Source organism: Calonectris borealis, chromosome 25 (assembly GCF_964195595.1).
Source record: "Calonectris borealis chromosome 25, bCalBor7.hap1.2, whole genome shotgun sequence".
In the NCBI taxonomy this organism is placed as follows: Eukaryota; Metazoa; Chordata; class Aves; order Procellariiformes; family Procellariidae; genus Calonectris; species Calonectris borealis.
The window spans coordinates 4,448,405-4,473,348 of record NC_134336.1 but is presented as its reverse complement, the minus strand read 5'-3'; the positions used below and the strand labels follow the sequence as shown (position 1 = coordinate 4,473,348).

General features: G+C 50.3%; 1 protein-coding gene across 3 annotated transcripts in view; it reads right to left on the bottom strand.

Annotated features, from left to right (window-relative positions):
* Positions 1-5,726: 5,726 nt before the first annotated feature.
* RPS6KA1 (ribosomal protein S6 kinase A1) overlaps positions 5,727-24,944 on the bottom strand; it is a 41,319-nt gene continuing 22,101 nt past the window's right edge. For 2 of the 3 annotated variants that reach the window (XM_075173509.1, XM_075173511.1), the window contains 21 exons: positions 23,979-24,032; positions 19,164-19,280; positions 18,019-18,100; positions 17,650-17,730; positions 16,788-16,867; positions 16,082-16,188; positions 15,470-15,507; positions 15,194-15,336; positions 14,591-14,661; positions 14,253-14,341; positions 13,971-14,035; positions 12,864-12,966; positions 12,429-12,556; positions 11,815-11,940; positions 11,268-11,357; positions 10,865-11,023; positions 10,484-10,645; positions 9,845-9,921; positions 9,572-9,689; positions 8,902-9,039; positions 5,727-8,590 (listed from right to left, as the gene is read on the bottom strand). In XM_075173509.1, coding sequence (XP_075029610.1) covers positions 8,468-8,590; positions 8,902-9,039; positions 9,572-9,689; positions 9,845-9,921; positions 10,484-10,645; positions 10,865-11,023; positions 11,268-11,357; positions 11,815-11,940; positions 12,429-12,556; positions 12,864-12,966; positions 13,971-14,035; positions 14,253-14,341; positions 14,591-14,661; positions 15,194-15,336; positions 15,470-15,507; positions 16,082-16,188; positions 16,788-16,867; positions 17,650-17,730; positions 18,019-18,100; positions 19,164-19,280; positions 23,979-24,032 — 2,151 coding nt within the window. In that variant the 3' untranslated portion in view covers positions 5,727-8,467. Of the gene's footprint in view, positions 8,591-8,901; positions 9,040-9,571; positions 9,690-9,844; positions 9,922-10,483; positions 10,646-10,864; positions 11,024-11,267; positions 11,358-11,814; positions 11,941-12,428; positions 12,557-12,863; positions 12,967-13,970; positions 14,036-14,252; positions 14,342-14,590; positions 14,662-15,193; positions 15,337-15,469; positions 15,508-16,081; positions 16,189-16,787; positions 16,868-17,649; positions 17,731-18,018; positions 18,101-19,163; positions 19,281-21,963; positions 22,253-23,978; positions 24,033-24,944 lie in introns of those variants that run through there. The other variant, XM_075173510.1, reaches the window with a different exon arrangement.

Below are 24,944 nucleotides of genomic sequence, written 5' to 3'. Positions count from 1 at the left end.
CTCATGTAAACCCCCTGAAACCCAGGTCTTGGTCAGCCTTGCTCCTGGTTAAGCGCTGCTGGGGGTGCTTTGGGCTCAAGAAGAAGGACGAGCGCTCTGCGGCTGCGGTCGGTGGAAGTTGTGTTGCTTCCTGACCTCGGTGCGCCGGAGTCAGCCTCCTGGCAGGAGGAAACGCCGGCTCGGGCAGCAAATCTCGACCTCTACAACCACGCTAAAAGCCAACCCGAGGTGAGCGACTGCTTGCACAAACTCCTTAACCGCTCGGAAATACCCCCAAGTTTTCAAATGACATCACTGCTGGGGTGCCAGCCCCGTTAGGGGGTCACCAACCCCTCCATCGCGGATGGTAACAAACAGGTTATTGTGCTCTGCAAACAAGCCCCAGCCCTCCCAGCCACGAGAGAGACCTTCCCCGGTCCGGCAGCCCACGGAGAGCTGCCGAGCTGCCTTCGCTTGGGTTTCTATTAGAGGGGAAAGTCAGGCCAATTAAATCAGGCAGCATTGAATCTCTAATTGACATAAATGAGACAGACAGACAGCTGGGAAGACTGGGGCAGGGAGGGAAAGGGGAGCAGGTGCCCTGGATGAGAAAGAGATGGAAATCCAACCTAATAGTACTGCAGCTTTTCTTATTCTGTATGTTTGTGTTAGCCAGCAACATCTTGAAAAGTGTCTGAGCTCCTGCTGGAGATAAATTAGTGACATAAATACAAGTTACCTCTATTGTGCAGTTGATCAGGATGTTCCCAAAAACCTCCAAACAAACCCGAAGTAAAAAAAACCCCACCACCCTCAAAAAGACTTTTTTATTTGTGTAGTTAAACAAAAAAAATCTGTTTTTTCCCCATGCAGTTTGAACATAAGGCCTCGCAGCTGAACAATTACAAAATGATTTTAAATCGTATTTGTTTAATTTTCCACATCTGAGCAGGGCATGACTAGGTACTTCCCCCTCTCTTTTTAACCAGGGAGTGCTCTTTTTCCTTGTACAGACCCTTCAAATATTAATTTATACAGAAATAAGTTATTTAAATTCATACATTTCAGAAGAATGAGGCATAAAGGGCAGTAACTCACCCAAGTCCCAGGCACCAGCACCGGCACTGCGGACGGAACCAGAATTACCAGCCCTTCGGCGGGCGGCTGCCGGGAGCTGCCTCGCCCAGGGAGTTGCCCTGATGGAAACACAAACTTGGCCATTTTCTTAAAACACGCTTCTCGCGCTGTACAGGTGAGCAGAGGGAACCTCGCGGGGTACAACAGGGTGACAAAGCAGTCCCGAGTGGCTACAGATAACTGGGGGGGGGGGGCAAATTCAGTTTTGCTGTGCTGGTAAATCCTCCAGTAGCACAAAAAGCAGCAGTTCTGGATTAGCTCTGGCAAACCAGAATGAAAACAACCTGTATCTTAGTTTGAAAACAACGAAGGTTTGCACGTTGGGGTGCAAGAACACCAGAAATGTTTTTCACTTGCATTTCCAGAAACTTTTGAAGTCTCTTCCCAAATATTTCAACACATTTGCCTTCACCATTTTCCCAGCTGGGATCATTTTTGCCGGTACAGACGATTCTTCTTGGTATCCATGGGAATTGCCTCCATAATTAGACGTGCACCCAGTGCACAGATCAGAGCGTTCAAACCCAGCAGCTGGAACTAGGAGGCGGGTCTGATTAAATCTGCTCTGCCACAAGGAGAAAAGCCAGCTTTAATGAAAGATCAGAAGAGCTCCCTACCCCTTCTTTAAACAGGGCAGGAGAAGGGACTCCTGTTTTACTTCGTGCTCCTCATGTGCTCACAACCCACTGAACAGAGAGCGAGCGTAGCAGCAAGTGATCTGGGGCCTTGAAACTGGGGAGCTGTCTCATTAAAAAGGGTCTAATTGCCAGCAATGGCGTTTATAAAGGGGGGCTCACAATATGCCTTCAGAATTACAGTAAAGACCGGCAATGTCAGCAGTTGCAGACCTCGGTTTTCTCCTCGATAGTTTAGGGCAACCCCTCCTCAAGCCAGCGAGACCAGGGTCAGCTCAGACGTGTCTCGTAGAGGAACAACTTCTCATCGGGGTTTCCTGCCCTGACCAGAAGCGATCATTTGCGTGCACCCACAAAAACACGTGCACAACCAGCCACCGACTCTTTTTTTTTTTTTCATGGAAAGTAAATGATTTCTATTACTGCGCACCCCGTCTGCATTTAACAATCTGCTGGATGGAAAAGGGAGCTGGTGAAAGAGGCAGATGGTTGGATAGAGATCGTTAATCCCATACAAGCTTTTTTACCTCTAGTTGCTGCTTCCACTTGCTGTCACAAACCCCACGAGCACCAGGGGCTTCCCCGCGGGCTGAGACGCTGAGCCCGGGGAAGGCTGCGGGCGTGCTGATGGCACAGCAGAAAAATCGCGCTGTAAGCCCACATTTCTCCACCTTTTTTAAAAAACAGAGCTGGGGGTTGGCGTGGAGAAGTCATGTTAAAATTACAAGTGGTTTGGTAGGTGGGGAAAAAAGCGACTTTTAACAAATAATGATTTTCCTACTGCTTACGGCAGCAGAGGACACGGCGGGGACTGGGGATCAAACACGGCTCTAGTCTGGACACAGCTGCAATCCCCGCCTGCCTTAGAAGTTCGTACGGCACAGGCTGAGGAGAATTTAGCATATCGTTTCCCTAATATGATTAAAATGCAGCTCCCTGTCCTGGGGTACTGAGAAATCCTCAAATCTATAGGCATTCAAAGCCCCGTTGCCGTTTCCGCTGCTGAAGAAGAAACTCACTTTGCAGATGTGGCAGCGGGGACCGGCGACGCTCACCGATCCCGGCTAACGGAGGTTTCCTCGACTGAAGTTTGAACTCAGCCCTTCTTGTAATTCCGTAATTTGAATATCGTTTTCACAAACCTTGCAAGATGCAGATGAATGAGAGATTCCTGGCTTTGAGTCAAATGCTGCAGTAATTAAATGTTTATAAAACACTTTAAGCATGCGAAGTGCTATTATCCTAGACAAGAAACCAATAGACTACGGCAGATTGGAGCCGGATTTTGAGGCAACCAGCAAACGCATTTCTCCCGCTACATCTCTCTTTTAGAGTTGCTAACAGAGGATTATGGAGAACATTACCAGGTTCCTTTTATTATAACCAGAATAAGTCAAACCAGAATTACTTTCTTTCCTATGAACATGTGTGATTCAAAAGTTTTTCCCTCTGCAATAAATACCCAAGCAGAGGGCCCGCTTGCTGTTTATCTCGTGAAGAAACTACCCCTAGGGAAACGAGAAATTGCTGCTGCTTCTGATCTCTCACATAAAACCGGAGAGGTTCCACCTGTTACAGGTTTCTAACACCATCTGCTGTTTAAAAACAAGACAGCATTTGAGCAAAGCAGCACACGAGGGTTTGTACTGGTTTGATAAACCAGAAGTGACACCAGCTAATCTAGAAAGGTTTCTGTAATTGGCACATTTCACTTTTGTTTTTCAAACCCTGAACAGATTTTGACTTGATCTTAATTATGAAGCGAATGGTTTCTTTGCTAGAAGACCCAGAAAGCCAACGAGCAGCAGCTGAAAGCCAAGTCCACACCACAGAACTTAAAGCTTCATCCACAGTCAGGGGACCCCACCCATCGTTTCAGTATTGAAGCAGATTTTGAAGCAGCGTCACTCCAAAGCTTGGCCCAGAGAACCTACTCAGAAACTTTTCCTTAGGAGAGCGCCATGGACTCCACAGGGTGTGAGGAACTCAAAGAAAATCCTTCTTTCCATTAAAAATGTTTACCTTTTGCTGTCCCACGCGGCTGCCTGTGTGATAGAATAAATACCCTACCCGAGGATTCTTTTACTGCTTCCTTTTGAATGTGATACCAACTTTTGTCCCAGGAAAAACAAGAGAGCCCTGGAGTTCATTACACATATAAAGCGAAGGACTCGCCACCAATGCTCTTAGGTTTTGTCGCACGTGTTAAAAAGCGGGGAGGAATTCTTAACAACGCTACTTTTTCTAAAAAAAAGAAGAGCTTTCTCCAAACGGGTCCCTACGGAGCCCAGCCGTTCACCCCGAGACGATGCAGCGGTTTTATCGCCACAGGTTTCAACAGCAAAGCACCCAAAATCTTCAAGTCTAACACCAAGGATGCAGCTATGCGATCCTTCCCTAGTCGCATCACGTCAGCCCATTTACAGCATCACCCTCCATATTTAACTTCTATAACCCCCTCCACAGACATAATTTAAAGAGTCAGTGGCTCCTTTTGTAAGCGATCGCCTTCTTACCCCAGCACTTTACATGCACTTCTCGACAAAAGAGACCTTTTACACGTCAATTTATTTTCAGACAAGCATATCTGAAAGGGAGTTTCTCTCCAGAGTAGAATTAGTATTAATGGCAGGTGTTCCAGGGTAACACAAAAGGAGGAAGGCAGCAAGTTAGCTGAGCTTAAGTAGTAAGACAGCTTGATGTTTTAATAACCAGAGGCAAGAAAACGGAGTGGCAGCGGACCTCCAGCTTTCATAGCATGAATGAAGGTTTTATTCAGAGCTCCCTATGTCCTTGCAAAAGAAGACCTTGAAATATTTTAACTGTTTTCTTTGCGTTAAAAGAGGGGATTAAATTGTTGAATATTACATGAAAGCGCAGCGCCCGCCTCACACACACAACTTGCGGTCACCGAGTATTTCCGAAGCCTCCGCGTTCTTGGGAAGGCGGCAGCGGCTGCCACGAGGAGGTGGTGGCACCCAGGAGGCCACCGGCTGCACAATTCACTGTCCACAAATGCCAAAAGACGCAGGAAAAAGAATTACGTGAACTACCTTGAAGGTGGGGACTTGAGGAGGGTATTTGCATCAGCTGGATGGAAAGTTAAAAAGCAGATTGCTTGCTCAGTGGAGCTTCACTAAGGAAAAAAAGAGGTGGCTGCTGAGAAAGTTACCGACCTTCAGTTTTAAAGACAGCCTAAAGAATCATGATGGGAATATTTATCAGGCCAAAATACATTTATTTATGCTCCGGTTGATTTGACAGAGGTCAGTACCACATCATTCAGAGGAAGGCACGGCTACGTTACACAGTGGGAAGAAGGAAAACAGCCTCTCAGCTGGGTCAACCTCTTTTACAACAGAAAATGTTGCTGGTTTACACCCCCAAAATAGGAAAGTTGAACCTTTCTTACACAGAAGCTGTATTATATAAAGAGAGCTGCTCAATATTATTTTCAGGCTCCTTGTCTATGGATTAACACGCTATTTCTGCCCAGGTTAATTCCAGGTAGACTCAGCTATTAGAGGCTGGATTCCGGGATTTCTGCTCCCTTGAGCTTTCGTATAGACGCACAGGACAAAATCTTAAAGGTCAAGTCGGCTGTGAAACACCTGAAATAACACGAACAGTCTTCCTTGTAAAGATTTCCTTATGTATGAAAGTTAAATACATCTTTGTCCCTTTTCAAGTCAAGACGAAGGTAAGCTGTGTATCCTCTTTGTCCCAAGCTGAAGCTGAATGACCTCAAACTCTTGTGAGAGCAGATCATTTGGCCTCCTCTCAGACACCAACAGGCATTAGAGACCCGGCCTGACCCAGGCCCAACTTTCACCTCAAATAATGCCGTTTCAGTTAAGACGACAGCAGTTGGTCCCAACCGTATTTTGGCAAAGGTTTAATACTGTCAGGACAAAACCAGAAAGGGAACGAGGGGGTCACCCGACCCGTCACAAACACCTACAGTTCTCATACACAGAAGGATCAACAAGTCCATTTTTATTGAGCACTGGAATTAAAAAAGTAACAGCACTTGGTTGATTTGGAACTAAAAATCCAGACTTATTTTTACTTACGGAAGGATCACTCAAAACAACTTGGTTAAAAGCACCCCAGAAAGCAAGGTGTAGCCCTTCTTGTTCGCCTGTTCTCCAAAGTGATGGAGGTCCCAGAAGCTACAGCTGCACCAAACACAAAGTTCCTCTGAGTGAAGACCCCAGCGAGGCGGAGGGGTTCGATGCTCCGGGTATCGGGGTTCACGCTCCGGGTATCGGGGTTTTCGATGCTCCGGGTATCGGGGTTCACGCTCTGGGTATCATCTCATGGCCAGGCAGAGTCTGCAGCACCCGTGGGCTGCTCTCCCTGTGCCCTCGGAGCTCTGCACCCGCTCGTCCCACGCATCTTTGAGTTGTCACTAGTTGGGCTCACACCAGCACCACCACAGGGAGGGTTAAGCAAAGGTTGTAATGTTTTTCCTGACTGATATTTGAAAACATTTACAATTTCATAGAACGAGCCAGCTACCATCCAAGCAGGACGAACGTGTGGTTTAAGACCCATCCTGACGGTCCGTTCTGTCGGAGGCTCACGGTGAGCGGCGATCACCGCCACCACCTCCAGCCCCATCCAGCGTTTCAGACTCCACCCTTTCCAACGTAGGAAATATTCTGAAAAACTGTCAAAGCGTCTGCTTCGATCTCAACAGCGCCCAAAGGGACTGATCTCAAGCTCCAGAAAGAAGCTGTTTATAATTATTATATTTGTTTCAGGTACTTAAAATTTGCACAGCTTTTCACTGGCAGGAGAGTTACTGCACAGTTGTAGGAAACATAAGGCAGGTTCATTGGCACCGATGCAAACATCGTGCCAGAGGAGAAAGCATTTTTAAGGAAGGCATTTTGCGTGGTGGGGTGTCCCCCTCCCCAGCTATCAGCAAAACGTTAAATCCAGTTCTGCTGGGGGTCGGTGGCAAAGCCAGTGAGAAGATCCAGTGTGCACTGGCACTGGCCTCCTCCTCTCAGCGGCACTGGACACTAGGGCAGTGCTTGGAATAAATATAGAAAAAAATTGTGACTATTTCAGCTTCTCACTGGCTGCTCCAGGGAGTAAAACAGGACCTGCCTGGATGAGGGTAGAGGAGGAGAGAGCTGTACATCTCAGAGAAAATTTTTTTATGGAATTCTCCATTTTAGAGTCAACTGGGACTACGCAAAAGGGAAAAGCAATGAAGTTTCCCCACTCATTACACCATCAGCCAAAAGTAGCAGAAATTCACATGAGAACCTTTGCTGGCTTCAGTCGCGTCCTTGAGCACGTGAGCGTTTGCAGTCCCCGCAGCTCTCCTGCTCCTCCCGAGAAACAGCCACCGCTGAACCAGGCAGCTCCAGCAATTCCCTGCAAGTCAGAACGGGTCGGGAATTTATTTCTAGCACAGTTTGCCTCCAAGTCTTCGTTTCTATTAGCACTAAAATGCCCTGAGAATAAGAAGTTCCCATCTGCAGCCTGCATCCTGCCCCCTTTCCTGTTGATTACTGCCTTATTCCATAACTGGTTCTAATCACTTCCCACTGCCAAGTGAGGTATTGCACCTGAGAGAAGGTGGCACAATATGCAGCCCTACTACAGTACTGCTGGTTTTCCCATCACAGGGCCAGATGAAAAAGCTTTGCAAATCTCCCAAAAGGCAGGCAAGAATTATTATCCCTGTACGACGTGGGGAAACGACCGGGGTCACTTATTCTGCAGCTAAAAGTCAGTCAGTAAAAAAACATCAACTGAATGACACATTTATTGTACAATTCAGAAAGAAACCCTGAGTTACCAGCTGTAGAACAAAGCTAAATTAAAGAAAAGGATGGTTCGTTTCGTAGGTTCCTGCTGAAGGAAAGGAAAACCAAAACCGGTAAAAAGCAGCAGCTAGAGCCAGCCAAAGCCTCGGCTTTGCCGAGGAGAAGGTTTCTTTGTCATCTCCACCTGCATGGGTGACAAAGTCCCCAGGGAGTGATGGGGAGATCTCGAAGATGGGAGGGCAGAGGGAAGGAATGAGCCAAACCTAGCAGGTGCTCTGGGCAGCCGAGCATCTAAGGGGTGTTTGGAAAACCCGTGGTTTATTTTGTTCAGAGAACTGCCGTCTGGGCTGGCGGAGGGCAGGAGAGAGGGCGAAACCGAGTCTGAAAAATCGACCTCACTCTCTGAAGTGAAGTGAAGGGGAGAGAAGTCCTTTACAAACACAAGTGCTGCTGGCTAGGAGTCCGCAGGGTTGACTTTGGGAAGGGCATCCACGGGTTCAAGGGAGGAAAAACCCCAAAGCCTAAACCCAAACATTACGCAGTCTTCCAGCTGCGATAGCGTTGGAGAGGATCGATTCTAAGAAATGATGTAGCTACAACAAATATCTGGCCCTACACAGGAAAGGGTGAATCAGAGCTGCTTTTTAGTGCCACTTGCCATCAGTTATACATTTTAGTTCTCATATACACAGATGGATGTCCTTAAAAATTGACAATTTACACTTCAAAAAAGTTTTACAGTGAAGTTCTCTCAGCAAAGATCAGTCCACGCAAGGAGGAGCCAGTCTTTCAGAAACAGAAAGGCACTTGGCCTTTTGAGAAGAAGTCCTCAAGGGAGCTCCCGTGCAGGCATTGACCGCCCCATCTCCTGCCCCCCGTCTTCGGTGGGTGTGCGACGTCTGGGGCGAGCGGCTGCAGCCCGCCCCAGCCTCACAGCGTGGTGGAAGGGAGTTTCTTCACCCGCCTCTGTGCCAGAATGGAGGATTCGATGGGCTTCAGCTGGGGGCTTGGCTTGGAGCTGTTCAGTGCAGAGTATGTGGCAGCCATCGCCCCCTTGGAGAGAAGGCACGAGAAGCCGTTTAGAGGGAGAAGAAGTATTTCAGGCTTTACAAGATGAGGAACCACAGTAGCCAGACCCACGAACAAAGCCAGAAGCGTTTTCTTTTTTCTTTAAACCTCCCCCCCGTACTGACACGCAGGCTTTCCTGCCAAAAACCCAGCTTGTCTTGTATTGCCTCCCCGGCCCACCCCTCTCCAACCTTCCATCCTGCTTTGCCCACGCCACCATCGCCCCCGGGACCGCTGCTTTCCCAAGAGCCCAGGGGACACGAGGAACCCGCTGAAGGCCAGCTCAGACTTTGTACCTTTACAAGCTGAAGGTCCTGGTGATTCAGCTGGCTCTGGGGTAAGCTGTCCTTCTGGGTAATCCACGGGTGCTGCAGGACCTGCTTGGCCGTCAGGCGCTGGTGAGGATCTACGTGAAGCATCTTTGATACCAGATCCTAAGGGCATCGTTCGGGAAGTTAGACTTTAGAAGATTTCATACTTTAAATGCAAAAATACCACCTGTCCACTCCCAAATTAGGATTGAAATTCGGAGGCCAAGTTTAAAGTTCCCAGACATCAATCTCCTTTTGTATAAACCACATTTTCGGTAGGCCTGGGAGGTTCAACACAGCAGCAGAAGTATGTGGTCTTTTACTGACTGACTTTTAGCTGCAGAATAAGCGACTCTGGTTGTTTCCCCACGTCGTACAGGGATAAAATTCTTGCCTGCCTTTTGGGAGATTTGCAACACATGGGTCAAGCATGAGGTGTTGCATGCAAATATTCACAGCCAGAGCTAAAACAAAGCGGGGAGAGGCACGCGGCTGAGCTGCTATGGGGGAGAGACGCACGGGGTAGAAGCTACACTGCTGGTTTTCTCCTCTCTCTTCTGCCCTTCCTCCCCAACTGCTCTAAACTTGCCTCACAGCAACTGGCCGTGCTTGACCTCAACCCTTTAACGAAACGCAGATGAACATCAAGGCATACCTTGGCCATGTCAGAAATAGTGTCCCAATTGCCTCCGCTGACAGAGAACTTCCCCCCGCCTATCCGGGTCAGGATCTCTTCTGGAGTGTCGCTGGGACCATTTGCAAAGGGAGTGCAGCTGGGGAGAGAAGAGAGCGCATTTGATTTACTGTCCTGTAACCCAGCGCCTCGAAGTAGCAGCGACCGACGAGGAGAGGTCCAACTGCCACCGCGGCGCGTGTCTGAGAGCAAGGTGGTCACAGCCCCAGCTTCCAGAGAGACAGAGGGGCTTACCCTGCAAGCATCGTATACAGGAGAACTCCCAGGCTCCAGATGTCGCAGCCCTCGTCGTAGCCTTGGCGTTTTAGTACCTGAACAGAAGAAGCAAAGGACAAAAAAGTGCGTTCGGTTCTTGTTGTTGAGCTCGCTTCAGCTTGTGAAGAGCGGCTTGACCCCTGTGTGCAGTCTGTACGCAAAGCTCCTAGAGCCCTCCTTGGACGAAAGGTCAGGATTCAAATCAGATTTTGGTTTCACGGAACAGAGGAACCCCCCAGGCACATCACAACGACAAGTGAGAAAGAAGCCATGTTCCGGTGCGGTGACACTGGAACCAAGAGAACTGAGTGGAAAATCATCCCACCTCTTTTAACAGGTCCGTTAATCAGGAAGGGAAGCAGCCTAGAAAATCACTGGGATTTTAAAGTCTCAGTACCCTAAGCAGACCCCCTCATAAGGACAGTACAAGTTGGAGGACTGCGCTTCAGATCCCCTATTTGTTCCTTACTGCAAGTGGTATTTCTGTGATTACCCTTCCAGGACAGAGTGTGCCAGCGCAGGCTGGAGCTAGGAAGGGGGCAGACCTGCCTGTGCCGAGTGAGAGCAGGGGAGGGACGCGAGAGCCACCGAAGGGTCTCAGGTCACTAAGGTGCTTACCTCGGGTGCCACAAAGTTTGCCGTATAACAGGGAGTCATGAGAAGGCCGTTCTCAGCCCTCAGCTGCTTGGCAAAGCCGAAGTCACAAATGCGAATGCTTTCGGGGTTTCCCGACTCATCCACGTAGAGAATATTGCTGGGTTTCAAGTCCCTGTGAACCACCTGCGGAGCAAAGAAAGCGCCATTCTCGTACCCCTGGGAGACAAAGGTCTGAAGCAGCACCAGGACACTCAACCCCTGCTCTGGCCCCACATCTGGTTTGCCAAGACAGCAACACCAGCAAGAAATAATAGTCCTGACAGGCACAGTTACTCCCCGGAGGAGAGGGAGCGTAGTGCAATGCCAGGCAGCTTCCCAGGAAAACAGACGTAACATACTCACCCCTTGGGAATGCAGATACTCCACCGTTTTACAGATCGTGTGCAGGACCGAACTGGCTTCCCTCTCCGAGAAAAATTTCTGTCTGAGGATTTTATCCAGCAGCTCCCCTCCCCTCATCAGCTCAGTCACCAGATACACGTACTTCCCATCATCATACACCTACCAAAGCAAATACGGAGGGGTTAACCAAAAAGTGCTTCCAGAGCTTCCCTTTTGTACTTCTACTACCAAGAAGCAGACAGAAACCGGCAATGCAGAGGTGGGTCTGGGGATGCTTCCCCACCCCAGAGCGATACATTGAGCAGGGCCGTTGGGCTGCCCGGGCTGGAGCTGCGTTGTGCCCCCCATAGACCAGTCTGCACTTCCTAAACCGAAATACAGAAGTCATTCAGGTTACACTCACATCTTTCAAGGTGATGATGTTGGGATGCTGCCCATATCGCAGGAGGATTTCTATTTCCTCCGAAGGGTCTCGCTTGCTCTTGTCAATAACCTGCAAGAGTATGGATAAGCATTAGCCATAACGGGGTGGGAAAGGGCAAAGCAAACCAGCCGAGTGTTTGGAGCCCTGCAGAGATCCTGCACCAAAGCCATTCCCTGTCCCTGCCCTCTTTAGCAATAAGCTCTGGGGATCCTCTAGTTGCTTCAGTTCTGTGTCCCCAAACCCCAAAGTTTTATGTCTGGCTTCTCTGTTAAGAGCTGACACAGCCACAGCAGACTTTGCAAAGAAAGGTGAGATACCATCCTCCCCCTGACAGAGGGGAACACTGCTTCCCTGCTATTCCTAGCTAAGAAAGCTTGTGCAGTTACATGCACAGCAGCACAGAAATTGTCCATTTAGGCCCTACGCAAGCAGGGAAAGCAATTTCATTCCTGGGTGTTATTTTGGTCATCATGGGGATGAACAGAAATGTAACAGGGGAGTTCAGTTTGGATGCTAAATCTCAGACCTTGACTGCGTATTCCATGTTGGTTGCTTTATGAATGCAGCGTTTACAGACTGAGTAGGAGCCGACGCCGATTGCCTCCTTCACCACGTAGCCGTCGTTGAACTGGACATTCTTGCCGTGCAGCTGCTGCAAGAGAAGAGCAGAGAGTTGATGAGCTGGGAGGGTTCAGGGAAGGGTTTGTGCAACGTGATGAGTTAACTGCAACACAGAGCGAGCTGACAGACTGCTGTCTGCTACAGCCCACAGCTTCTCCTCCCGGCTGGGGAGAGGGAGGAGAAGAGAACGAGGCAGATACAGGTCAGTGGGCTAACACTATCTGCATTAGCACGGTGCATTTCGGTGGCACCTTTCAACCCACGGGCATTTACACAGACCTCTCGCTAGCACGGGTCCACCTGGGGAGCGGAAAGCAAACAGACGCGCGTTGGCCTGACGACCTTTGCGCATGACAGTCAATAGAAATGAAAGAACAACAGGATGCAAGAATTCAAAACAGAATGACGCTGCCTCGGGCTTCCCGTTAGCTCTACTCCAGATGGTACAGAGGTCCTGCAGACCCACTCTGCAGTATTACTGCAGCTTCAAACAGTTGTTCCTCCGCCCCCACTTTGTACCTGTACCACCGAATGTAGAGGCGACTGGGCAGGTTTCACCTTGCCGTCCTCCATCAAGCCGGTCGCCACAAAACTGAAGCCTCGGAAGAGCTGATGGGCCCCCGCGCTAGGCGGGATGCCTGGGGAATCTGCAACAGGAGTTGAGAGACAACATGAAGAGGGCTAGCCCTGCGGAAGCAGAAGCTTTCCCCTTGCTCCCCAGGAGCTGTGGCTCCTCTTTAGTTTATTCGAGACAAGAGCCGCACCACGCAGCGCTGATCTTACCCCAACACCCCACATATCTATGGCTGGGCCACCTCCTCGGTGCTGCAACCATCTGGAGCTGGCAGCACTAGCAGGAGGCAAACCTTGCCTGCTGGCACCGGCAAACCAGTATGAAGCCGTACACTACCATTTCACACAGGAAACTTTGGCTTTGCGTGAATTCATACAAACCTTTTGGCGTACGCGATGTAAATTCTGTGTCAAAATAAAAGGTGTCATCTGGCTGGCCTACTGCAGGCTTGAAGGGCGGTTTGATTTCCCTGCGGTACAGCTTCTGCAAAACAAAGACAGCTCGAAAGTGCTCCGGCAGGTCAGCGCTCTCGTACACGCTCAGGAGGGTGCAAAGGCTTGCTAGGAACGAGAGGCCAAGAAGAGATTTTGCGAAACTAGAAACAGCTCCATGGCTTAGCATTTAGCTACAGCTCAGCAGTCTGAGGGAAGATTCCTTGGCTGGTGGGGTGCTTTTGAGTCAGTTTGTGGAGAGATACTACAAGTTCTACCATATATTAAATCAAGAAAAAAAAAATTGTTCTATATGCAACTTGGCCCCACACCAAAAGCAGTATATCTATAAAGTATTTACCTCGCCAGGCTCTTCCACCGCCTCCTAACTCCCATTAGGGCTTTGCTGACACATATCTCTCCTGGGACAGCCAGAGGAGATGCCCTAGGAGGACATTTGTATCCCAGCACTCCCTCAAATAGACTTTTAAAATTGCTTCTTGAAGCAAAAATTTGAAAGAAGCTTTACTAGCGTTGCTGGAGGTTCGGTCTAGCAGCTTGCTGGCTGCCTCGAAAGCATTGAAAGACTGATCCTCAAAATCCCTTACCAAGTAAGGGAAAACAGGGAAGAAACAAAATTATGTAGTAAAGTAGGGAGTTGGCCAGAAGCAATTGGGAAATGCCGGTTCAGTTATCGCCCTGCTTCTCTGTACAAAACAAGGTATTTCCTTGCCAGAAATGTTTCCCCGAATCCTTCTCACTTGTGCAAGACAACCCGTGTTGTGCCAAACCCCGATTAAAACCCGCACCTTACTGTTGAGAGATGAGTAAATTCAAACCACGGTGAGATCATAGGCAACTCAGGTATGAAACAGTTATTCACATGACAAACAGAATTTTAGTTTCGAGAAGGATTATTGGAAGAGATGGAAACGGGGACTGGTAGCTCTCCAATAGCTGGTCAGTCTGCAAGCATCACGACCGTGCTACTACTGCCGTCAGCCATTACTGGTGCTGAGGGGTGTAAACGTTTGCTCTTATATTTCTGATACTCACATTCCAGTCAATGGTAGAGTAGAAAGGATGGCGCTTGATCTCTTCCGCCCCGTCTGGTCCGGAACCTGAAAGAGGCACCCGTGGAGTGCGTTGCGTTAGATCAGGACCACCGACAAAGCGAAGGCTACCACGTATGCGACACAGCCAGGCATTGCGGGGAACCTGGCTGTGATGAAACGAGCCCATTAACCGAGCACAAGTGCGAACACGCTGCTGAGCCACGAGGATGTGAGAGGTCCTGATACAGCATCAGGTGTATTCAGAAACCAAAAAATGCCTTACCTAATCTGTTGGCTGGATTCCTTTTGAAGAGGGCTCGGAGGAGGCTCTGTGCTTCAGAGCTCAGGAACTGCGGCATGCCCAGCTTTGCTCTGGAGAGGAAGTTAAGCAATCAGTTGCAGGTTTAAAAAAGTCGACCCACAAGTCAACTGCAGCACCTCCACCCCCAAAAGTACAATCATCTGTTCGGCATTTACACTGCACCCTTCAAACTAACTGTTGATACAAAACCGCTTGCCAAATAATGCCATTAAGTTGCGAGAACCCCCAAATTGCGACACGCTCAGAGAAAGAGCAAAGCTCGCCTCCTATACACACACGAAGAGAGAAACTCCTCTTACTTGAGGATGAGGGTCATCGTCTCCTTACGATCCTTGCCCTGGAAGGGCAGCGAGCCGGTGAGCATTTCAAACTGGGAGGGAAGGAGAAGAAGGGGAGGTCACAGGTCTGAGCAAGTCTGAGGTTGCACAGATCCCACCGCACCTCCATCTGGGAGCTGGCCAAAGGTAGCGAAAAGCTTGCGAGCGATCAAAAGCCTAGCTCTAAAAAAGATCGCAGACATCACATTTTCTCAGAAGGAGCTTGCTTCACAAGGTTTGCAGCAGGAACGTGTTCAAACCAGCGCCTGCTCCTGTGGCAGCCCTCGGATTCAGCAACCGCCAGACGGTGGCACCAGATCTGCACAGACACGGACATCCCAGCGCTGGGGCCGACACGGACACCCCCAGGCACCCCACGCTGCGCACCCCACGCTGAACACCCCAGCGCTCACTGGGGCAACAGCCTCGGGAGCTCTGCCTCCCCCGAGAAACACGCGTTCCTGGCTGGATGCCTGGACCAGAGCATCCTTTCAGGGAGCGTGGAGAACATCCCCAGGTCAGCACATCTGCTAGACCTGCAGAATCACCTGAGGGTGTTTCAGAACAGACTAGCGGGGTACATACCATTAACACCCCGTACGACCACCAGTCAGCACTGTGGGAGTGGCCCTGGCGATTCACGACTTCTGGTGCCATGTATTCCACTGTCCCACAGAAGGAATAGGCTTTCTTCTCGTGGTCTATAGCCTCCTTACTCAAGCCAAAATCTACATAAGAGAAAAACTGTCAGCATGCACCCACGTGCTCTGAGCAATCACGCAGAGCAGAGAGGCCTAAGAGAAGCTCCGTATTTCAAGAACCAACCTTGCCGGAGCACAAGGCTTTTGTGGAGTCCCTTACCCGTGAGTTTGATGTGCCCTTCTTCATCCAAGAGGATGCTACAGCGTGAATGAAAAAACCAAGTTGTTACTGTCTGCAGTAAGGGCTGGTGAGAACAAGCACACACAGCGGGGGCTGGTCTGAGATGCTCCCAGAATCGAGGGGGGAAAGTTATCTGTCCCTTCCCCAGTGCTTTCAGCTCCACCACCAAGACACGAGTGGGACAAAGAGCAGCTCCCTTCTCTCTACGCCCTCATCGAACAAACGACCCACACCAGTTACGCCACCTGTGATGCCCCACATACCCCAGGTAAGAATAACCAAGTCAGGCAGCTGGTACGTGTCCCTGCAGAGGCCCAGCCCGGTGCCTTTTCTCTCCGAAGGCTCTCAGTTGCTTAAAGCTGGAGCCCGGAGACTGCCCAGGATTCCTGCTCAGGCACGTGGTGCACACATGCTGCCTGCACAGCACTCCTGGCCCTTTATCTGAGGAGCAAAAGCCTTGTCGATGGGCGCTGCCGCCTTCCATCCGGCTGGCCTACGGGCATCGTTCAGCTTTTGGGTGGAAGAAGGCTACGCCATTTGCTGACTACAGGCTTGGGACTGAACCGAAGGACTCAGCTGTGCCACACGTACTTCTCTGGTTTGAGATCCCTGTATATGATTCCCAGGCTGTGCAAATGGTCGAGCCCCAGAGCCAGCTCTGCTAGGTAGAACTTCACGTCCTCCTCGGTGAACATGACCTACAGGAAGGGAGAAGAAGCGGACAGGCGCTGGGGTTACAACGCCGGCAGCGGGACCACCTCCGCTGCACCCATGCATCCACGTTGCTCCCTTCTGCCCTTTCATACCTAATTTTCCCAGGCTTCACCCACCATCCTAAAGCACACCACCAAAAAACCAAACAAGGTTGCTAAGCAGCAGACAGGTTTTTTAAAAAAACCTCTTCATTCCTGTTAACCAGGTTATGTTCCCAGTTGTCTTCACCTGGCACAACTTCTCGTTACCCCCCTCCATTCCCTGCCCTCGCCCTGTCCCAGCGAGGCCACACGACCAGCCAACACTGCCGCAGAACATGGTTCTCGCCTGTTTTCGTTCTTAACGTGATGCTTCAGCAGAAGTTGCTGCGGAGGTGAGACCTGCCTCCTACGCTGCTGCTTTTCTGCCAGAGGACAGAGTTCCTGAGACATCCTCTCCCGTTGCCAGCTCTGGGCTAGCAGCAGGCTGGAGGTTGTTTCTGCCCCTCTCAAAGACTTTGCAAGGGTCAATCGCTTCTCCAGGCAATTAAGCCCAGATGAACCGAGAGCCTCAGCAACCCACCAAGATGCCAGAGCATACCCACCTCTTTAGAAAGCCGAGTGAAAAGGTCACCTCCTCTGAGGAAATCCAAGATGAGATACAGCTTCCCCTCCGTCTGGAATGCTGAAACACAAGCCGGAGCAGGAATCAGACCCCTCCGCTGAGGGAAGGCTCCACGGTGTCACATTAATCGCTTAAATCCCAATGGCTCCAGATGCCCTGCGTGGTTACTAGCTTAAACACAGGTAGGGCTGATGATCTGGGTAAATGAGGCAGCCTGTCCCTGATGTTGAAATGGGAGCTCACCAGCAGCAGGCAGAAAATCCTCATTTTATGGGGGTTGTTCCCGTTCAGCCAGTGATGCTCTACTGAAAGGGCTGTTTTTCCGAGAGAGGCACTGGTCACTTTACAGGGAAAGAAGCTGTCCTCGCCTTCCTCAGAGCCAGAGCATTAATCGTGCCAAACTCTGGCTTGACTAATTAACACCACTTTCTCAGTTTCTCCTGATTTAATGTTTTAATCCCAAGGATTTGATGTTTAAACCTCTTCTCCCAGTCTATGCTCTGTTCCCCGTTCAATAGCTAGAGCGGGCATGGGACAAAAGACCTTTCCAGGAAAGGATTTGTGTTAAGGGGATTGTCAAGGCTCCAGAGCAGCACAGCCATTGAGGGACACAGGCTGATCCAGGCCTCTTCTCCACTCCAGGATTCTCCAGAAGCCTGTTAGGGACCATGAGATGCTCTCAGCATCCTCCAAGCAGCCTGCTGCTGGATGCCTTGTGCTCATCTACCTGCTCATGGCGGGTGTGCCTGTAGTAGCATCTTTCTTTATTGTGCTTAAAAGCAGTCTGTGTCTGTTCGAGGCTGCAGCCCCTCTCCCAGTGTCCCAACTAGCTCCACACTCACCGTAGTGGAGTTTCACCACAAAGGGATGGTTTACATCAGCCAGGATGTCCCTTTCTATCTTTGTCCTTAATCGATCACGCACTGTGGGAAGAGAGAGGAACAGCTCAGACACAGAAAAAGGCACACAGGACCCCGGCGTCAGCCTTGTCCCCAGCCTGAAGCCCTTTAGTACCAGGCAGCTTGAGCCAGATCTTTTCCCACCTCCATCACTGCAACAAGGGTCTGTTACAGATGGAGAGGCCATTTGGCTGAGACAAAGACACTTCTCTTTCACCCAGATCACCCTGGGGCCAGCAGTGACTGCTGTGACATTTCCCCAGTGCTCTTTAAGACATGGAGGATAAGAGCATCGCAGTAAGAGTCTCCTACCTTTCAACGTCGCCTTCTTGAGCACTTTCATGGCGTAGAGGTGGTTGCTGTCTGGCGGTGTTATTTTTCTCACCAAGAAAACCTGAGGGAGAAGAACACCACATTTGCCAAGCACTAAACGTTAGCAGTAGGAGTTGGATGCCTCCCAAAGTGGCAAACCTCACAGTAACCCTAAGAAGCAGCTGGCCACAGGGCCGGTAAGATGTACCTCAAGCTCTCCATGTGAAAGCCCATGAGGGTTTCAGGAAAGTGCTGTGTGTAGACTCCTCTCACCTCCTATCTCCAGCCACTACAGCAATTGTGCTTTTATACCGCACTTTCCTTGAGAGTCTTCCACATCTCACTCCTGCAGTTACCGTGGGGCTGTGGCTGATGCCTGGGAGCCGTGGCTTGAAGCACTGATGCTTCAGTGTCCCACAAAGCCTCCTGGTGACTTGCTGGTTTGACTCAACTCCTTATTATTCAGGTCCTGCATCCTCTTTGGATTTTTCCCTCCTTCCCTTCCCTGATGTCCCATTCTACCTGGTTTTAGGCAGCTTCAGAAAGACACCCCTTTTCTTTTGCATAAAGCCACCGCTGCATTTGCCCAGGCCACAGCACAGAGTCCTCTGCAAGCCCCCGCTGTCAGCGCTGGGACTGATGGACATGAAGTTGATTTAATGTGCGAGCAGATGGCCTGTAAGAGACCTGGATTATTTACACATCGAAATAGATAAGAGTTACAGGCTACTTCCTTCCCCCTTCACAGAAGGGAAACTGGACCTTAAACAGGGGCCAAACCCAGATGCACACAGCATCATTTCTGAGAAGAGAGGAACATGCCCGAGCCCTCCAAGTCCTCAATTCCTCTGACAGCTTGGCAGCCAGCTCTGTGGAACACCTGCATTCATAAGCAGGATACTACTACTTTCTCCTGATCATCTGAAAAAAGAATTACAGGGGAGCTCTGGACATACAGGCTGGCCCTTATTGAGAAGGCATCACTACAGTTGCCTTTCAAGTTAGAAGCAACCATTTGCTAAGCGGGCTCATCAGTCTGATTCGCCTGATCTGGTGGGAATCAGGAAAGTGGTTTCCTTGGGGATAGTCCTTTTTGTCATCAAAATCATTTATCTGGCATGACACACAGGACGAAGTGAGCTCACCTTGCCGAAAGAGCCCTGTCCCAGCACCTTCAGGAGCTCAAACTGCGAAGGATCGGCTTTCTCGGAGCCTTCCTTCACATGGTGCGTGATGTTGATTTCTTTCACAACACCTTCGCCCTGAAAAAGAGGGGACACGGTTGACTGGGAATATACTCCTGAACAAGGGAAAGCAAGCCTTACTGGATTAAGGAACAAGGACTCACAAGAACCACATCTGAGAGAACCATAAAAGTTGGTACTTGTCACAGGTATCTCCTGGCTTCAACATCTGGAATAAATAAGTGATCAGTAGGCCTGCACCAGGCAGCCTTCTTAAATATCCAGCGCTCTCCCCAAAGGCTCCGCTCCTCACACCGCAGGTGTTGCACCTCTTTGAACTGCATTTCAGAAGAGCGCTTGAAAAGCACCTTCCTTTTTAAGGCACTGGTGGCAAAAACAGGAGTGTTTATGCCACTAAAAATCCCACAACACAAAAATACGGCTCTGTTGTCAAAACACGGCCAGGGCTGGCAAAAATCAGACATGTTGGAGCCCATCTGCTCAGCAATCTGAGCAACTCTGCAACATAAGTCTTAATGCATCTTCAGCACATACAGATGATGCTTTAACAGACTCAAGAAGATTGAGGGGAAGCCAAGGTCTCTGGCACATGTTTTGTTTAAAACACATTCTTTTATTTAAAAAAAATAAAGAAGAAAAAGAGATTTAATCAGCAGTATCTAGAATAAACTCACCCAACGAAGCTAGGCCAGCACACAAGAACAGCCACACACCCTGAGACGATGCTGAAACACCTCCTTTCCCCAGCAAACCTTGTCCACACCTCTGGTGCATAAAGCCCAGAGCTCAGCTCAACAGAAACGTCTTGTGCTGCTTTCTATTTGCATCCCAAATATAAGGAGACTTTTTATACTACTAGTCTTCCAGCTGTGCCTTTCCCTCTACTTCTCTTGGTCATAGCCAGCCAGTATATCGGTACTTAGGTTTCCTCTGAGCTTGACCTGTTCCAGCCCCTCTCCTGGCTGACCTCGGGGAGAGCCCACGGGGCAGGCTGGACTCAACTTCCCACTCCTACAGACATCCATCTTACTCAGGCCAGAAATCCCTTGTAGCTGTCCGTCTTGTAAGGGCATGTCCAGGCTTCTTAGCCCTTCAGTCCCACGTTATCCACTGTTAGACATGGTCTGGTTGCTATTTGGACCCGAAGGCCAGCAATTATGGTCCAAAAGGCATTAAACTCGGTTGCTCTCTGACCCTAGGGCAGATGTGGCCATCAGAGGCTGCCAGAAAGCTGGAACTACTCTTTAGTTTCTCCTCTTGCAGAGTTGGGGGAAAAAAAGTTACACTTTGTTTTCTAAAACTATTCAGATACTTGGTCGGGAACCCACCTAATCAAAGCAGCTTTTAAAAACAACAGGAACCAGGTTTCAGGCTCTGCCTCTCCTCTGCGCCCCAGACCACTCCCCACCCTCCAGCACCTTCTCGGGGAGGGTGGCCTTGCCAAGCGCCCGCGGATGTGGTTGCCTACCTGCGCTGAGCACCCTTCCCTTCCCGCTCTCATGCTTGGCTTTTCTCTAGATTAGGAAGTGGCTTTGTTTCCATGTTGGTAGCTTTGCTCCCTCAAGATCCTGCATTTCTCAGACACTAAGACCCAGCAGAGAAGCCCACGCTCTCCGCGGTGCAGCACGTACAGCCCGAGCACGGGGAGAGGGCAGGAGCTCCCCCCATGTTACCCTGCCTTTTGCTGGTCTCGGTGATCACAGACAAGAAAGATCTTATAATCCCTGTAACAAGAAGTCTTCATGGTCCACACGATCTCCCAGCTTACATCAGCCACCTCACGCTTCTGGTTTCGTTTGGAGGCTTAGTCCGTGCAGACAGCTGCTGGTCAGGAACAGCCTCCCACTCCTGGCCAAGAGCCTGAGCGGGAGTCAGCCAAGAGGTCTCCTCCTGCTAGCCCTTCCACGTTGTTCAGCTCCCCACGCAGAGACCCCACAGCAGGGAGAGACCCGGGGATGGGACCAGTGGAAGTTGTAGGCTCTTTCCCTCCCCCTCATCTTCATAAAAACACCAGAAACCAGGTCTACAGAGCATCAGCGCCTCTACAACCGTGCGCATTTCACCCTGTACCATCACACACCTATGCAGAGAGGAACATTTACAATGAACTCCTGTATCCACCTCCAAGGCACGTGGACCCATCCTGCTACCACAGCTCTCCAGGAGCTGCGGAGCGACGTATTTTCACAGCTGTGGGAATTCTTCACCTTGGCCAATAGCAAGACCCAGTGTGTTTAACTGCAAGCGGTTTCAGCAGCCCAAGCTGGATCTCAAGGCAGGCAGAGATTTGCATACGCAGCCTGCCAGCCAGAGCACATCAGCAAACACACGTCCGTGCCCGCTAGAGCAAAAGAGGCACCAGCAGAGACATTGTTGATAGCTTTCTGAGAAAAGCTTTGAGATGCCGTTTGGCATCTTGCTGACACAAGGGAGGTTTCCTCCCATGGACTCATCCAGTAAGTTGCAATTCAACAGGACGCTGGAGACCGGTCCTGTTTAGCAGACACCAGAACAAGTCTCTAGCACAAAAGCACCTGCGTGCCACCGAGCTGCAGCACAAAGAGGCTTTGCTTGCACCGAGATAAGTTTCTTCCAACAGCACCATTAAGCAAACTATCCCTGAAGGCAGAAAAAGAAAAGCAAACCAGACTGCTCTGAATCTCCGCCTGAAGCATCAGCCCACCTGAACGAGCAACCAGCAGCACCAAGTGAAGCAAAGCGAGCTAGCGGCAGTACTGACCGGGCTGGAGAGCTGGCTGGGGGCAGGCAACTGCAGGCTGCAGGGCTTGGCTCGATGTTTCCTCTGCAGCCAGAGCGTGAGGAACGCGCAGATGCGAGGAAGTTTAGGGTCCCTCTCCATTCTCCCATCCCGATCAACATCGCACAGCCCCAGTAACCGCCACCCCCACGAGCTCCCGGGGAAGCACGGCCGGCTCGCGGGGATCGGGGAGGCTCCCGCGGCGCTGCATGGACGCCTCACGCTTGAGGTTGCCGGATGGAGGAGATACAGGTGGTTAAAGCCCAGCTGGCAGATGCGCAGTGGAGACAAGCGATTCGGTCGCACGGAGGCAGGTTCACGCTCCCACTCCCCAGCAACAGCGCTTGTGGTTGGGGCTTTTTTTTTTTGGGTTTTGCTTTTTAAAAAAAAAATAATCTCACAGCTCCTTGTTCGCATTTGGGTTGCCTGGTTCAGACAAGACGCTGACAGAAAACATACATGGTCTAGTTAATGTGAATTCCATCTAGGGCTGCATGCGTCTCATGTCAGCTTTGGGGGTATTTCCACAATGGGGGAATATTCTGAGAAGCCACTTACTCTTTAAAAAGGAAGAGGAAAAACTCATGAAACCCCACACAGAAGTCTGACACCACCTTGGAAAGCTGCACATCTCTTTGCTCTCACACTAGCACAGGGATGATGGGTCACCATGATGGGATTCAGGGTGCATCGATCCCATGGGCATCACTAGGATTTGCATCTAGTCCTTCGTTTGCTTTATGCTGCATAACAGTCCTGGCCGTGGACGCTGGAGATATCTAAGAGCCACCCTGGGAAGTTCCATGCGAGGTATTTCTAAGGGCATTTCCAATGCAGACAGCTTCTGAACCCACTGCTGCTCGATTTATTGGCAGGACAGAGGAGAGGTATTTAGATCGCTTGCTTTGCCTCCTTCCCCCTCCAAGCCTGTTCCCCTTTGACCTTTCCATCGGGTCAGGACAGACAGATGTTTTCTGCAGCAAGACCCCAGAGAGCGCAGGTAAGAAAGAAACCCCTTGAAATGAGTAAAAGACACCCACGCACCTTTGCAATTAGAAATAACCCTGTGTCAGCATCGATTTCTGAATTTCTCCAGAATGCAGAGTATGTAAAGAGGATCTTGGTTTGGACCCAGAGGACTACTTATGACTCTCTTGCCTCCTCCGCCCCCATAACGTGCTCTTTGAGAACCGATAACGAAAGAAACAAATGACTTCATACCAGCAAGGCAGCTGGTCCCAGCTCCACAGAGGGAACCTCAGTAGCTGATGAGGTCCAAAGCAAGGGAGCTGGGAGTAGGTGCCAGCGAGCAGCACGAAACAGCACCGCGCAGCCGCTGAGCACGAGGCTCCAGGAGACTCGGTTCCTACTGACACCTCCTTCATTCTGCCACGGTCCCGGTGAAGCAGAAACCGTGTCCACAATGTGCCGTCCAAAGATGAGCATCACCGCTTCCAAGGAAGCTTTACGTTGCTCAGTGAAGCCGTGCAGATGCTGCAGCCAGCCAGCTCTCTGCGTGTGGGCCTGGCAAGATCTGATAAATCTTGTCCCGACCAAAACAATTTTGCATGTTGCGTTATCAGGCACTCAGCGCGGGGAGAGGAGCCTCAGAAAAGCAATCAAAAAACCCCACTGTACGTCCATGCAACTAGAATACTGGAGCGCCCGCCCCAGCAAGCTGACAAGATCAGAAAGCCACAGGAGACATAAATGACAGCACGGAAAGGGGTTTGGTGTGGGGAGGAAGGAGGAGGAGGATGAAGTCAAGTCCAGGATGTCATGTGAGCAAGTGAGTAATCGCTGTTTTCTGTATTAGCAGTCCCACCTAGCTGAGACGGGCTGGCAGGGGCGTGCTGCAAGAAAGGGTTTGGTTTTCAGAGAGGCGCTTGCGAGCACTGCTTACGCCCTCGCATACGTGGGACGACCCGTCATGGGACAAAGTGCAAATTAAATGCCTGAGTCTCCTTGAGGTGCACATCTGCAGCAGGTTCTCTTACCTTGTCTGCCGAGTCCACAAGGTCTTTCTCTATCCACGTGATGTCTGATTTTGCCTGTGGGACAACAAATAAGCGTCAGCACAGAGGGGCTGTGATACTCCGCTGAAGTTTTCCCAATTAACTTCTTTAGCAAGACCAGGCGAGCTGTTTTACAGTCACTGGTGGGTCCCACCAGACATCGCTCCTCGGGAGGCGATCCTGAGCTGTGCTGGTGCTCCAGGAGAGCAGTTGGAGCGAGCTGCTGCTAAAGGCTTTGGTAAACTGAGAAGGACACGGTGCCGGCACTTGGTTACACATGTTCCCCAAGAAACAGAGCACCACTGCCCAGGAGAGAGAATTAATTTCTGGCAGGTTGATTAACGTCTAGATCAGATTTTACTCTCCGCTACGCCTGGACAAACTCCAAAAGCATCTGTTCTGGTAGTGGTGTCCTGGCTCTGCAGGGAAGCTCGGCACCCCCATGGCAAAGAGAGGGCTCCTCTCCAGGGGCACGCTCAGCGTTTCTAAAGCAACCAGGAGGAACATATTCAAATACCAAAACTCACCACATCCCTCGAGGGCAGGGCAGGGTCAGCCCAGCTGCTCTGACAGGTCCCTGAGCAGCATTAGAAATGTCAGTTTATGCTGCCTCTGGGGCCGGATGCAATTCTGTGAACCCTCATAGGGAGAGATGCAGAAGCGTTTAAAGGGAGCTCACAAAAGAACGGCTTCTCAGCTAGGATATGGCTCCTTCTCCCCCAAAAGCTCAGACTTAAGGGAAGAAGTAAGTTTTTGCAAGGTCAGCAAGTTTTTGCAAGGTCGATCCCCAAGCCTGCTGTATTTTAATGAACGCACATAGATTTGCTATCGCATCTAGGTACTCTTTCACCTGTTTTTTAGATAACGAGCTAAGTTTGGATATAAAAATCACCCCCCAAAAATCAAATCGGATTTGAAACATTTCCTCTGAGAGGTTCAAGTCTTTGG